The 14,127-nt window shown below is 31.2% G+C and overlaps 2 protein-coding genes across 9 annotated transcripts in view; both read right to left on the minus strand.

The window, feature by feature from the left end:
• Positions 1–14,127, minus strand: part of LOC132721247 (uncharacterized) — a 90,483-nt gene that overhangs the window by 35,157 nt on the left and 41,199 nt on the right. Inside the window, exon 1 of one of the 8 annotated variants that reach the window (XM_060705519.1) lies at positions 12,884–13,184. The exons of the other annotated variants lie outside the window; for them this stretch is intronic. Within the exon in view, the coding sequence (XP_060561502.1) occupies positions 12,884–12,905 (22 nt within the window). The 5' untranslated portion in view covers positions 12,906–13,184. Of the gene's footprint in view, positions 1–12,883; positions 13,185–14,127 lie in introns of those variants that run through there. 8 annotated transcript variants of the gene reach the window in all.
• LOC132721246 (uncharacterized) lies at positions 275–6,061 on the minus strand. The gene is made up of 5 exons (XM_060705511.1): positions 5,179–6,061; positions 4,682–4,890; positions 4,085–4,298; positions 1,814–2,487; positions 275–1,593 (listed from the first exon to the last, which is right to left on the minus strand). The coding sequence occupies exons 1-5, from the start codon at positions 5,462–5,464 to the stop codon at positions 1,168–1,170; spliced, it is 1,809 nt and encodes a 602-aa protein (XP_060561494.1). The 5' UTR covers positions 5,465–6,061; the 3' UTR covers positions 275–1,167.

The following is a 14,127-nucleotide window of genomic DNA, read 5'->3' on the forward strand; positions in this document are numbered from 1 at the left end:
TTCAACACTCGTTTTCTTTATGATATAAAACACATACGTATACATCGCCTATGAAACTAAATGTCTTAGTTTAAAGAATATTGCACCCTCCTCAGCCGTTAATTTTCAATTATTATGCGGAACAATAAAAAATGGAGAATTAGAAAAAAATAAAAGCAAGCATGTCATGTTATGCAATACCAAGTGTTAGTATGGTTCTGTTAATGTGAACATTAAGCCTATTTTTAATGTAAAAAGCAAAGCTACTTTTATATTTAATCTACCTGAAATAGATATACTGGTATCGAAGCAGTTTCCGATAAAAATATGAGGTTATTTAAAATTTTCCCAAATACCACGTCTCCAATTTAAATAAACTTTTGATATGACTAAGTACAGGTCACGCTTTGTTATTGTAAATAAAAACCGGATTCCTAAAGTACGCATGCGCATTACAAAAGGGGCTCCAACGGGAGGTGTAAATTAGCCTTAATTGACGCGCTAAAGAAGCAGTTTCCGACACATTTTTTTAATCGTTTATTTTGCGGGTTTTTAAATCGGTATCGATATTTATTTTATTATAAGACTTTTTAAAGACCTATTTAGGCAAATAGTATTATTTTATATAGGGGTTTAATATGAAATATTCAGAAATTCTGATGAGATTAAATATTACATATGCAGTGATTTTTTGCCGAAAATATCATTACGTATTACAGTGAACTCGACAGTTCCGGGTCGTCGACAATTCCGGGTCACATTCAGAAAAATATGTTTATTATTTGGAAATTATTTAGTATTTCATTAATTTTATAATGTGTGATGAGAAAATTTAAATACGGATACATGTATACATAAGAAAAAAAATACTTGTTATTCATTTTCACTCATGGTCATTGAAACAAGACTAACTACTTTCCACGGCCGTATTTTGTATGTTAGTACCCAGAGTGTAACTTTATTGTATTCATGAATAACACATTAATTTACAAGTACGAAATATCTATCTAAATAAATTCTTTCTGCATAAATGTTATCTGCAACACATATAAAAAGAAAAAAATTCAATTTGTAACAGAACATGAATAAAAATATCCAACATACTTTAAGCATAAACTTGCCGTTTTATATTAAACAAGTGAAATAAAGTTTATCATTTTGTTCTCAGTTCTTCATATATTGTGTTTATCATTCTTCCTCATAGAAACGTGGGAAGCAGGCTTTGCAGTACCACTGCACATCATCTTCATCCAAACTCTCTCTCAGAAGTTTCTTCTCGCTCTCACTCAAACATTCGAAATGATACCAACCAGTTTTAACACACAAATCATTATCACATCCATACCACTCAACACCATTTTGCTCATCAAACACTCTTCCTCTAACACCACACACACCACACGTATACTTCCTATCAGCTAACTTTCCAAATTTCTCCTTCCTCTCTCTTTCTCTTAACTTCTCTTGCTCCCTTTCATTTTTCTCAGTCTCTCTTTTCTGTTTCTTTGCTGCTTTCAGCTCATCTTCAGCTATCTTCTGTTTGCGCTTCATCTCCCTATCTTCTTCTCTCTGCTTCTTCTCTTCCAGTCTTTTCACTTCTGCATCTTCACGTTCCTGCAATTATTGGAAATTCGAAAAGTCAAACTAATTACATTTTCATTTTAAAACTAAAATTTGTGGGTCTTAAATTTATAATAATATAAAAAATCATGTGATTTAAACAACATAATTATAATACACTGTTATAAAAGATGACTGGAATTTAACAAAATTCTACACACCATTTACTATAAATCTGTATTGGTAAATATAATATTTGATTTAAAAATTATACCTTTAATATTTCAAGCATTTCATCTCCAGATAGAACTCGAGCACTTGTCACAGCCTTGCTGGGTCTCTTCTTTTGAGGCATTGGTTTTGCAGGTGGTGGTACCAATATATCGGCCAAAGAGGCAGGAACCACACCTCTTTTCACCAGTGGGTTTTGTCCAATAAACTGCCCACATGTCTCACATGTAATGGTAGGATTATCTCCTCGTTCTTCCACAGGGAAAGACGGGGGTACCAGCTGACTGGTGTCAATTGCATCTGGATTGACTGGCATTATACCAGCCAATCTAAATGCATCCTTAACAGTGCTGGGGGCTGTCTGGTCTATGGCATAGCTTAATAGTACAGGCAAACGTGACTTGCCGATGCTACAGCCAGGACGTGAAAAGCTGACGCTTGACGCAAGCCTTGATACCTTGTCTTTCAAAGGCCCTATAACTTTCACATCCAAAGGCTGTAGATAATGTGTGGTATGAGACGGCAGTCCTACAAGTACCACATTCTCTTTCCTAGCAGCCTCCACAAGTGGTAATGATATGTGAGACTCGTGGTTATCCATCAACAGAATCACTGGACGGTCTTTACCACAATTGGGCACGAATGCTTTCACAAACCACTGAAGAAATAGTTCCGTATCCATATACCCACTATCAGAGGAACTAAAAAGCCATGAACCTGAAGGAAAATGCGTGAAAAATATTTAATATAATGTAGGTGTAAAATCAATTAACAAAAATAAGTTACTTATCTTTTTTTATAAATGGCTTTTATGATTTTTTTACGTGAACACGAAACATTGTATGTCATGAGCTTAATATTAAGAGGATAAAAAACACTCCGTCGATACATCTGGTCAGAGCTGCATTACTGGTACTGGTACTGGTACTGCAGTACGTACTGCAGCGATTTTGCAAGTACTGGTACTGATACTGAATTACTCTTACAAAATTTTGCTACTACTGGTACTGGTACTGCATTACTGTCTTAAAAAGTGGTACTGCTACTGCATTACCCAGTACTTTTGGTTTTGATAAAAATTAAAAATAACATCAATTTTTCTCATAAAATAAAGCTGTAAAATACATTAACTATATTTTATTTTTGTGAAAAAGTAAGTTATCAAGTCTAAAGATAATTTGTTGCAATATTCCTTCAATTCATCATAAAAAGCACCAAAGACTTTAAGTAAAAATTAAATTAAGATAAACAGACTCAATAACTCTTTACCCTAAAATATCCTTATTAAAATTTTTTATTACTTTGTATTTACTAGTAAAAGAGCAAAATAAACACTAATTAAATTTCTTTTATTCTAAAAAAATCCCATTTCAAGTGAAAAAAGTGATATTGTTAGCACCATAAAAAGTTGTTAATTATTTTGGTTTAAATTGAACAGAGGTGTGAAGGTGTGAAAGGCAACAAAAGACTGTTGTGTTTTAAATGAAAGATGTTTCCATTGTATTTATACAGTTGACTGGTTACTAAACAATTAGATATGACATGAATATATGTTGTAAATATTGTTTGTAAAAAGTATGTTAAAACTATAAAGTTGTAAATATGTTATGTTAACTTTAAAGCAGCACGCCTCCAGATTTATCCTAATTTTCATGAATATTTTGAAAATGTATTTAAAGGCAAAATATTGTTAAATGAACAAAGAAAGTACTTGACACATTACAATCGGCACTTAAAATCCACGTAAATTACCAAAAAAAGGTCAAAACATGCATAAATAGCCCCTACTGCGTTAGTAACCCAGTAGAAATATGGTGATAAATACTACAAAATACAGTCATTAATTGCACATAAGATATAATTTATCACTTGAATCTTTAATTTGTTTACTTTTCTCAAAGTTTTAGTAATTTTTTTCCAAGTTTAATTTTCTTGAAATATTTTGGGTCATCTGGAGGCATGCAGCTTTAAAGTAAATAATGATTTTATTTCTTTGCTGAATAATATTTGCTATTATTTGTTTGACACTGTATTTATTCAAACTTTGATGAATATATAAAAGTAATGGTACTGATACTTAATTACTTCACCAAAAAAAGTACTGGTACTGCAGTACCGAGCTTAAATCTAGTACTGGTACTGGTAATGGTACTGCATAATTTGCCAAGTACTGGTACTGGTACTTAAGTACTACACCCTTAGTACTGATGCAGCTCTGCATCTGGTAACACATTAGTATATTATATTGTGTATTAAAATGAGTGCAAGTACAATGTAGATATTTTAAGATATATATTGTTAAAGATATTTTTACCTGGTAGACCATCTTTGTAGTTCCGGTGCGGGAAACCACCTTTAAATATGACCATGGTAGGTATAAAACTCCCATCGGCTGACACACACAAATGGGCAGTTACATGGTCATTTGTCATGTTATTCTGTTGAAATACATGACCAGACTTTGGCCCTATAACCCTCTCTCTTGCACACTCTTTTCCCGACCACCCCGTCTCATCACAGTTGTACACCTTAAATAAATATTGTTTTACAATAACAACGATAAACGTGATTGCAGTACGTTGATTTAAATCCGCTAAGTCTCTTAAATACTTCTTTGCAATATATTAAGTTTAGTCGGTATTATTTTAATATTTTAATTAAATAAGCTGCCCAAAACGGATATAGAATAGTCGGCAAAAGCTGAAGAAACAAAAATTTCTTTGTAAACGGATCTAATTAAAAGAAAACGCATACTAGAGCTGAATATATACTTTTTTTATTTAAAAATATTTACGTCTACACTTTGTTAAAACTTTACTCGGATTTGCCGTCCAGTGCATACGATTTACAAAGGGTATCTTTATAAAGAATATTCTGTTTGAAAAGTAAGTATTGCTATCTCTCAACACACCTGGGATGGTTTGTCCATGACGTTATGCTTTTCCAACATATCTGACCAAAATTTGAAAAAATCACTAGCAACCGTCTTATTGGACATCCTGTTTCTGCCTCTGTCCCGGCTCTCCGGCTTCCGAAACGCAAGCTGCGGATAATCAGCAATCAGTTTCCTGAACCACTCGTCACTTGGACCTTTACTCAAGTTGAAGAGCGAACTGCGTCCTGTAATGAAACATTAAAAAACGTTACTTTTGACTATATGGCTATATCTCGGATTTTCATAAAGAAAATTATGTTATGTTTATATTAAGATTTCATTAGTCCTTATAATTATATACATATATATTTCATTGAAATGATAATTTGATTTGATATGTGTGAGACACTATAACAACTGATATTGTTATGAGAAAAAAGAGTTATTTTGATCATTCTAATGGGGACATATTTAGTTCCACCTGAATGTAGGAATATGTTAATGTTCAAACAACTAGGTTTGAAATTACATACCTGAACGTTTCACAATTTCCTGAACATAGCATCTCACCATCCTTCTTGTAAGAGGAAACCCCTGTCCAGCCATGTACAATACAAAATTTACCAATCCATCCGTCTCCTCTTTTGTCAGTTGCTTTTCTGGGCCCTTTTTCGTCCTAACATCCGGATTTTTCACGTGGTCATGCACGGTTGTTCTTGGCACATTAAATTCTCGTGCAGCCTTAGATATTGATAATTGTTTTCTTTTAACAGCCGACACGGCTTGCATAAGATCGTCATCATTGTATTTTTTTGGCATCTATAAAAAAAGAATAAATGACTTTTTAACATATAGTGAGTAAAATCGGCATGACAAATATTAAAGATCAAATTCAAATTGATTCCGTTTTTATTTTATAATTTATTTTTGTTAATCATCCTAAACACCCCATATGGTGCCCCAGAATAAAAATAACCTTCTTTACGGGAAACAACCTACTGTTCACAAGTACAGACTATGATATACAGAGTTGCCTCCCTTGGTTAGAAAAATTGAGCAGCGGTTTTCCTATTTTATGCCTTTTTCGCTTTTATTTTTCAGATCTGTTGGTCAAAAACGACGAAAATACAAAGTCTTAGTTTATATTGATTGATTATTATGGATTTTAATGATTTTTGGCGACTTTTGAAAAGTCGTCTGTTTTTCGCCGGTAAAGGGGGAAAACTTGTCTTAATTAGGGCCTAATAGAGTTATCCTTTGCGCATGCGCATTAGTAGCACGTGAAATCCCCCATGCGAAAAATGTAAACACACCTGGTTGTAAAATCTAAAGGTAAGAACGAATATATCTAATGTTTACCTCTGATAGTAGAAATTCAGTCGAGCGTTTCCTTTGATGATAGCGTTCTGAAAAAAGCCGTACCTTCAATTTTGAAGAGTTGCGATAAACGAAAATAACCGTATTGTCGACTAGCCGACGGATACTGCTTCGATACCAGTAATGCACTTTAAATTTTTACGATGCATTTGTTATTTTGATAACAAGAATTTTTTTATTTTAGTAACGGTGTAAGCCTTTGCATCATGCAAACGTAATGCTTTTGTAAACTCATATAGTTATCATGAATTGATATCTTCAACATCTAGCTCTTGTATTGATTACAATTTCTAATTAACAGCCGAGAAAAAATTGTTTCTCTTATACGTATTTTATTGCTAAACCTTTCGTGAACTTTATGGCTTCTAAGATGGTATATGTTCTAGCAGAAACAACTATATACAGATACTACATAGATTATGAGCACATATGTTACCTTCTGGTAATCTGCAGGCTATCTGAATATCTAATAAAAATATTCTTACAGGCAGGTGCGTGATTCATATTTTAATAATTTTATAGCTATACGAGTATTTATTCATTTGAATTGATCTCAATGCATGGTTCTACTGTAAATTATAAGGACTAAGTTTTACCGACACCAGATCAAATTACTCTACGTAGTCTAAAATGACTATATGTCTATTGAATTATGTTTTTGATATAGCTCGCTCCAGAAGTTCCTGCTATGTGAACGCTGGGTACAGAGTCTGCAGTTGAAGTATAACCATGGTGATATTATGAATACAAATACGAAGATTTATCTTGAATCATTTATACAAACTTTGAGCTTATATTAATTTGACTTTTGAGATTAAAATTATTATAGGCACACATTTGATTGAGTTTTACGTCGTAGCAACACAGTGCTTTTCGACTTTCCAGTGAAGACCCCAGGTGTCCTTCCTTGCATTAGTTCAGTCAGAAACTGGCACCTGACTAGAACCACTGACGCGACGTAAATATTAGGATAGCTTCCTCACAAAAAATAGCTCAAAGTCCCTGTAGGGATAGACTCAAATGGTAATTATAATACATTATACAACCAAAGGAACTGTTATAACACAATGAACAAATGAAAATCATATTTTGACTAAAGGAAATTTCACAAAACTATTCACTACACAAATGTCTTAAACTATACACTTTAAGAAATTGTGTCACGTCTGCTGAACAAGGTTAAAATGAAATCTGTGCACTAGTACAATATATCAGCCATAGCACATTTGCACTGTCTGTTCAGAAATTACAGACTTCATTGGCAGACCAATTGGAATGAAATTCCAAGAAAATTGAAAATTGATATAAATCAAAATGTATTTGTCTTCTCATCATTATATCAACATTATATAGAATCAGGGGAACAACAATTACGTAATTTCAATTTTAATTTCCCACAAGGCGCGTGCACGCATGCGCAATGAAGCGTTGCGTTCTGGAGCCTGATACTAAATATAGAATCTAGGGGAGATTTGGGAACCCGGTTTTCCCATTTTTTTGAATTGAAAAAACTATATAGTTTTTGTTAAAATTTAAAATTTCTCTATTCATTCCAGCTGGCTCAATCGATTTACGCAGTGAAAGCGTGTCAAGTAGAAATAGCTGCCACTGAAAGAATATATTTCCACGTGATTTGCAGAGCAAATTAAATCTCTGAATAATTTATTTGCCCGGGAAGTATTGCCACAGCAATTTTGTCATTAGGTGTTGTTTCATCTGTCAAATTGTTTTTAAAGATAACATTTATGTCTTTTGCCGCTTCTAATGTAACACATCGTTATCGCAATATTGTATTTATATGTGACAAGAACATTTATCATTCGATTTTCGATCCATTCAAAGCTTTTAGAAAATTACAATTTCTAAAATAAAAAGAAAAGAAAAAATGGATACTTTAGATAGATGATACTAAATCAAAAGTGGTATACCACATAACTTTTTTTTCAATTTTCAAATACAATGACAATTTGTTTGAGCACCACTTTACTATTTTTCTTTAACTCATCCGTGCGAAACATTTACATAACTGACCTTTATCTAATTTATCCTTAACATTAATAATGAACCAAATACTTAAAATAGCTACACAGTTACATAATGAAATATATTGAAGCAAGACTTTATCTGGTATTAAAACACGCCTACTTGAGCTTGTTCAAGTATTCATCTTGGACTTTTAATAGCTTTATAATTTGAATTTGATCACACTTCTAGACTTGTGTGTTTAAGAAATCAATGCCCTAGGCTTACTACTCCTAAATCTTCCCTCTAATTGAGACATTCTGGAAAGATTTATGAGCATTTTAGCACGTTTTAAGGATTCTTAGAAATTAAACAAGACTGCGTAAAATAGAAGCATTTGATGTGTCTGCAACGAAGAGTTTAGACACTGAATAAGATCCAATGGTTTTGTTGCACGAAATTTAATTTCTAGGTTATTGAAAGCTCATCTGTTTTTATACTCTAAATAAATCAGTCATGCGTGTTTACATATTTAAAAAAATACCTAATAATTATAAAATATAAGATATAATTAATAAACAATACGCAACTAATAGGGTTATGTTGTATTTAAATTTTAATATGTTTATTTTCATGAAGCGACGTACCAGTCGCATTTTACTAAGTACGAATAGTTCGAAGTTGGCCGACTTTGATTCACAAGTTATAACACAGTCACGCTAAACTAAACTAAACTAAACTAAGAACTAAAAACTAAACTAAACATTCACTATTTATAGAAACATAATTTCTGTAAACTTGTACTTTCAATCAATAAATGCTAAGTTACGTAATAAAGTACATGCAATACACAAAGGGTGGTAATGCGAGTTTCTGTATTAATTATACGCAATTCGAGCTAGATAATAAAATAGACCGCATCGTTTATTCTTGCTTTGCTCACTATTATCAGAAAAGCTCCAAAATCAATAAAAAAAAAACCCGCTCCAGTATCATAGACTGAGAAGATAATCGTTAAACAAACGAGTAAATATAATCTGTAATCTTGTAATCTGTTTGTACGTCTATCAAAGTTCTCTCAACCACCATTCTTACTGACAAGTTCCAGATATGACAACATGTAAACAACATTAGACGTTTCTGACATATCATCGGGAGAAAAACGTATATATATCACAATGGCGCTCTGTTCTTGGAGAAACAGTACACACTAATATAATAAACAAAGTGTAATTTGTATGGTATTGTTCCAGCTTTTAAAATAATAGATGTCTTGTAGAGTAAGAGATAGGTCTGAAGGTGACCTTGAAATCCTGTAAGTCTTGAATAATGTATGACTATTTTTCTTTATGCACAAATGTGCCAAATTGCTTAGATACATCAAAGCATATCATCATTTATAATACTGCACGTTTGTAGCGTCGCTTTTCATTGGATTATATAGTTATAATTATAATTCTACACGGCGGCTGTCAATTTTTAAAGAAATCTCTTTTTTTTTCTAAAAAAGGGAAGTTTGATGTATTATAAATTCGTTATAAAACTTTCTGACAGGTTATATGACCGTATATAAAACGGTTTGTTTGTTGCAATACATGTATAATATATTTTGGTCGTCATATAACTTGTGTTAGAATATTTATAACTAATATTTTTTTATCGAACACTATCAGATTGAATGTATTTGTAGCATTTTATTTATCTTTTTACAAATGCAATTGTTAACAAAAACTTCTGATTTGTTCACACATGGCAACATCTTCACAGGTTTTTCTGTTATTGCAGTTCGAAAGGTGATCTAATACCATTGCTCTCTTTGCACTCATTATGACTGTTTAGATCCACTTCTACTCTTTTCATGACCTCATATATTTCTAATTACATTCTCTTTCTCAAAGTATCATTCTAAACTAATCTATGGAATCTTATATACCTCCATATAAATCAGAACTGCTATACATGCAATTATAACAGTTACTGTTAATTAACTTTGAAGAAAGAAAAAAAGAAATTAAAACAAAATCAATTTTCTCGAGGTGTTTTAACCAAGATCAGTAGCACTTGTTGCAGAAACACTGGGTTATTGATTACTCCTAGACGCATTAATTAGTTACTCTACTATCTAGGTTAATCGATAACTGATTGCTTTTCCAGGCATGCATGTTACCTGATTTGTGTTGATTAGGTATCAACTGTAATTATGTCAGGATAGGTTGATGCAGAGAAATTATTATTGCTAATAAACGCACAGTAAGTCTATGTGCATCTTAGTAAATGCATGTTTCGACTGTATAAACACATAGTCGTGTTAAAATGTGTATAGAAATTGCGTAACATCGTGCAAATAGTGTTAGCTTATATTTTATTTCGTTTGTTTTCTGTTGTTTGTTTTATAATCATTATTTTCTTTTCATTCGATTGATCATTTTAAACTATTTAAAACGTCACATATATATGTGCAAAATACGCTATATCAATGCCTGTGAATTGGAGGTACTCTCTGTAAACAAATGTAATTTTGTTTTCGTCAAACTGTTATTCTTTACCGATGTACATAGGGACATTAATTGTAAAAATATGAAAATATCCCTGACGGAGTTCTTCCCCTTTGAATTATATGAAGGTCTTAGCCAATTTAATTCACGTCCATTATTATATTTTATGAATTATACATATTAAGCATTACTAGCAATTAAAATGTTTTTTTTTCTTTCTTAAATACAAAGAATTAAAACTGGACGCAAGCATTTCACCTCTGATATTTATATCAACATTTCAGCATTAAAATTAGATAAACTTATTATTTCGGCCAGATGGATAACATCTTTTCATTAGATAAATATGTACCGCAAAACAGAAAACAAAAGGGTATTCTTATAAAATTCAAATTTAAAACGTAACAAAATTCAATGGGTTTTTTGAAAAAATAAAATGGGCTTTGTCTTCTTTCTCCCGAATTATTTCAGACATTTAAAAATTTTTAAAAATCTTTGGGGTCACTTTTTGTCAGTAAAACTTTTTTTCCCTTTTTCCTGTTTTTTAAAATTTTGAAAGCTTTTTAAAATTTTGAAATGAGGATTTTAAATAGGATAGAAAAATTAAAAAACCCGTGTAAAAACCATAGACAGTAAATATTTTCAATCCCATTTCATTTGTGTCTTTTCTTTACTTCTCCATTTTGCCTTTTTGGAATAGGGAAAAATTTTGGTATTTTTCCAAAAATGGGGTTTAAAAAAAAGGATAAGGGTGCATTTTTTTATTTTTACTTTATAAACTTTGTGTGTATAAGTAGGGTTTTTATTTTTTTTTATCGGGGAAAAAGGGGGAATGAAATAGGGTATGCATCTATTTACTTTCTTTTGGACATAAACATGGAAATTTATAAAAGGAAATTTTTACTTTTCCCTTTTATACGGTTTTTTTTAAAAAGGGAATATTATTTTAAAAGGGAACTGTTCCTGCATTTTTAAAATAAAATTGGACAATTCGGAAATTTGAGATGTTAGATTTTTACAATTTTTTTATTCGGGAAACCCAATTTATGTTTGGTTTTTTCAACCTACCCTAACAAAAAAACGTTTTCAGGAAAAAAATGCTAGGGGAGGGTTTCTACCTATTAACAAATACCTGTAGCGGGTTACTTTTTTGGAAAACCCAAAAATTTTCCCAATAAGTGAAATTTTTTAGAAAAAATTTTTTTGATTATCAATATTTAAAAATTTTGGGGCAGACAAAAATGAAAAAAGAAAATTTCCCTCCTTTTAGTAACATCAGTAAGCTTTTTCTTGCGTAAGTTGATTCAACATTTCTATTTATTATGTAATCAACATAAATTTCAATGAAAATAGCATATTATATTATTTTCATTTTTGTGACAGTCGTGTCCCTGTAAGTTAAATACTTGATAATCATGTTCTACATATGTCCATTTGATGGACATCAAAACATATAAAATTATTTATGTTATTTATGTATTTATGTTTTAATTAAAAAGCAAAAGAAACAAATTAGCCTATAATATCAATGTACCTACGTGAAAGAAATTAAGTTTACCATGACATTTCGCGACTTTCGTTAAGGAACTAAATAAATTAGTCACCTTATTCTAACTGTGAAGAATCTGAATGAAAATAAAAACTTAAAGTAACGAAACAGAGTCAAAATAGTATAACAAATTTGGGAACCTGTTATAGCACAAATTACTTATTGTCGCCATGAACAGTTTCAGCGTAGCGTCATATATTTTTTTTATGATGTCGCTACGTATATTTCATTTAAAAAAAGGGGGGGGGGGTATAAAATAAGCATTATAGTAATAAACACCAAGAAAAGTGCTACTTTTCGGTTTGTAATTTTGCAACTGTATTAATACAATACTTATACACGAGCGTTTATTAATTATTACAAAAATATACGTAGTGTGACGTCATTTGCGTATAAGCAGATACAAGAGTATATGAATAGTACCCGTTTTATTGAGCTATTCAATTAAGAATAATTTGCCAAACATGTTCCCCTGCAGAGAGACATAGTTTCTGTTCGTCAGCACTTAAATGCCGCACATACCTTTATTATAAATGTTTCCATGTAGCAGATATGCCATCACTATTGTCTGAACTCATGTTGATGTATACGAGAAACTTACTTTTCACTACTATACAATATCATTAATTATACCACAGTAACATTGTACTGATGCCTCTTCACTTTATGAAAATATAGACCTCTTTCTGATTCTCTTTTTGGTTTCTTATTTAATTGATTAAATTTGATTATAAATGCATAAATTATGTCGAAAATATTTTATTAAATTACCTCGCAATGACATTTATAAGTGGTAAGGAAATTATCTGCATGCATCGTATATGAAATGATTTGTTCTTATAATTTGTAACTTACCAATGCACATTCTGAAACCCATAGCTTATAGAATAAGTTTTCCTTTAAGAATATGAAAAACAAGTATACAGCTATTGTAGATTTACATCTAATTCCACATTTTCACAAATCCCAGAAATTAAAGTTTTGCATCTAAAACAAATACTGTTTCACATCACTGATTCCTATGTTGCAGGATAATAGTATAACTTAATTTGTTAAAGCATTATTTATTTTAACCTTTCCACTTTTGTTATATTCAATATCAGTAATTTCAGATCTGTTATTTAAATCTTCTCGAGATATATTAAGTTTTCACTTTCGTATATTATCTCTCTACTTATTTATATATAAGCAAAATATTCTTTACTTCCTTAATGCATCCGTCAACAAACAATACAATTGATATAGTTAATGAATTGTTGTTATTTTCACTTTCAGATGTTACTGTACCAACATTATATCAACGATCTACAAGAAGTGTATTTAGAGTATAAAACCACCAACTGTTACATTCCTCTCTCTCTCAATTGCTAACGTATCTCCGCTTATTGATGAGTAATCACCAAGATTTTCAACAGATTGCCAAAATATTGAGGTGCAATACAAAAAAAACAAACAAACAAAATATCAAAATAAAGAACGTAGTTGCCAGAATTAAAAAAAAAAAGACAATCTTATTTATTATCCATACACTCAAACGACCGTTCAAAGAGCCTACTTATGACTGACTGACTACGCGTATAAGACTTAATTTTTGCCCATTTGCTTAATTTCTTGTTTGATTGTACATAATGAGCTTCATGGTCCAAAATCCACATCTTGTCTTATAACTAGGTGTGTTTAAGGTCAAAGTATGCTATAAATACGTTATTTTTGGGTTTATTTAGCTGGGTATACTTTGAAATATGAGTGATAATTAACAGCGATAATTGGAGAAGGTGCAAGTGTTATCTCTTGAAGTGCCAACACTTCGTGCAAACTAAGGCCAAATATCATAATGTTAGAAACGTGTATAGAAAGGAGTACTGATTGAAATGAATATAAATTATATTTATATCATATACATGTATTGTAAACAAAGTTAAAGTGTCAAATGGATTCAAAATAATATACAAAATATATCTCTATACAACAAGTTGATAATTTGATAACGAACAGTTAAAAGTTTCATTTTAAACAGTATCATGAACTGCACAATGATTGTGCTAGTTCATGATACTGTTTAAAATGAAACTTTATAAAATACATGTATGAATGTCTAG

This window comes from Ruditapes philippinarum, unplaced genomic scaffold, assembly GCF_026571515.1.
Source record: "Ruditapes philippinarum isolate M1 unplaced genomic scaffold, ASM2657151v2 ctg1636_1_1_1_1, whole genome shotgun sequence".
NCBI classification, from domain to species: Eukaryota; Metazoa; Mollusca; class Bivalvia; order Venerida; family Veneridae; genus Ruditapes; species Ruditapes philippinarum.

What these genes read in the sequence shown, in the direction of transcription:
- LOC132721246 (XM_060705511.1), bottom strand. Translation starts at nt 5,464, where the DNA reads ATGCCAAAAAAATACAATGATGACGATCTTATGCAAGCCGTGTCGGCT. An exon ending in GGAAATTGTGAAACGTTCAG is followed by an intron (nt 4,891 to 5,178) that starts GTATGTAATTTC and finishes GTTTCATTACAG; the next exon opens with GACGCAGTTCGCTCTTCAAC. An exon ending in AAATGCTTGAAATATTAAAG is followed by an intron (nt 1,594 to 1,813) that starts GTATAATTTTTA and finishes CAATAATTGCAG; the next exon opens with GAACGTGAAGATGCAGAAGT.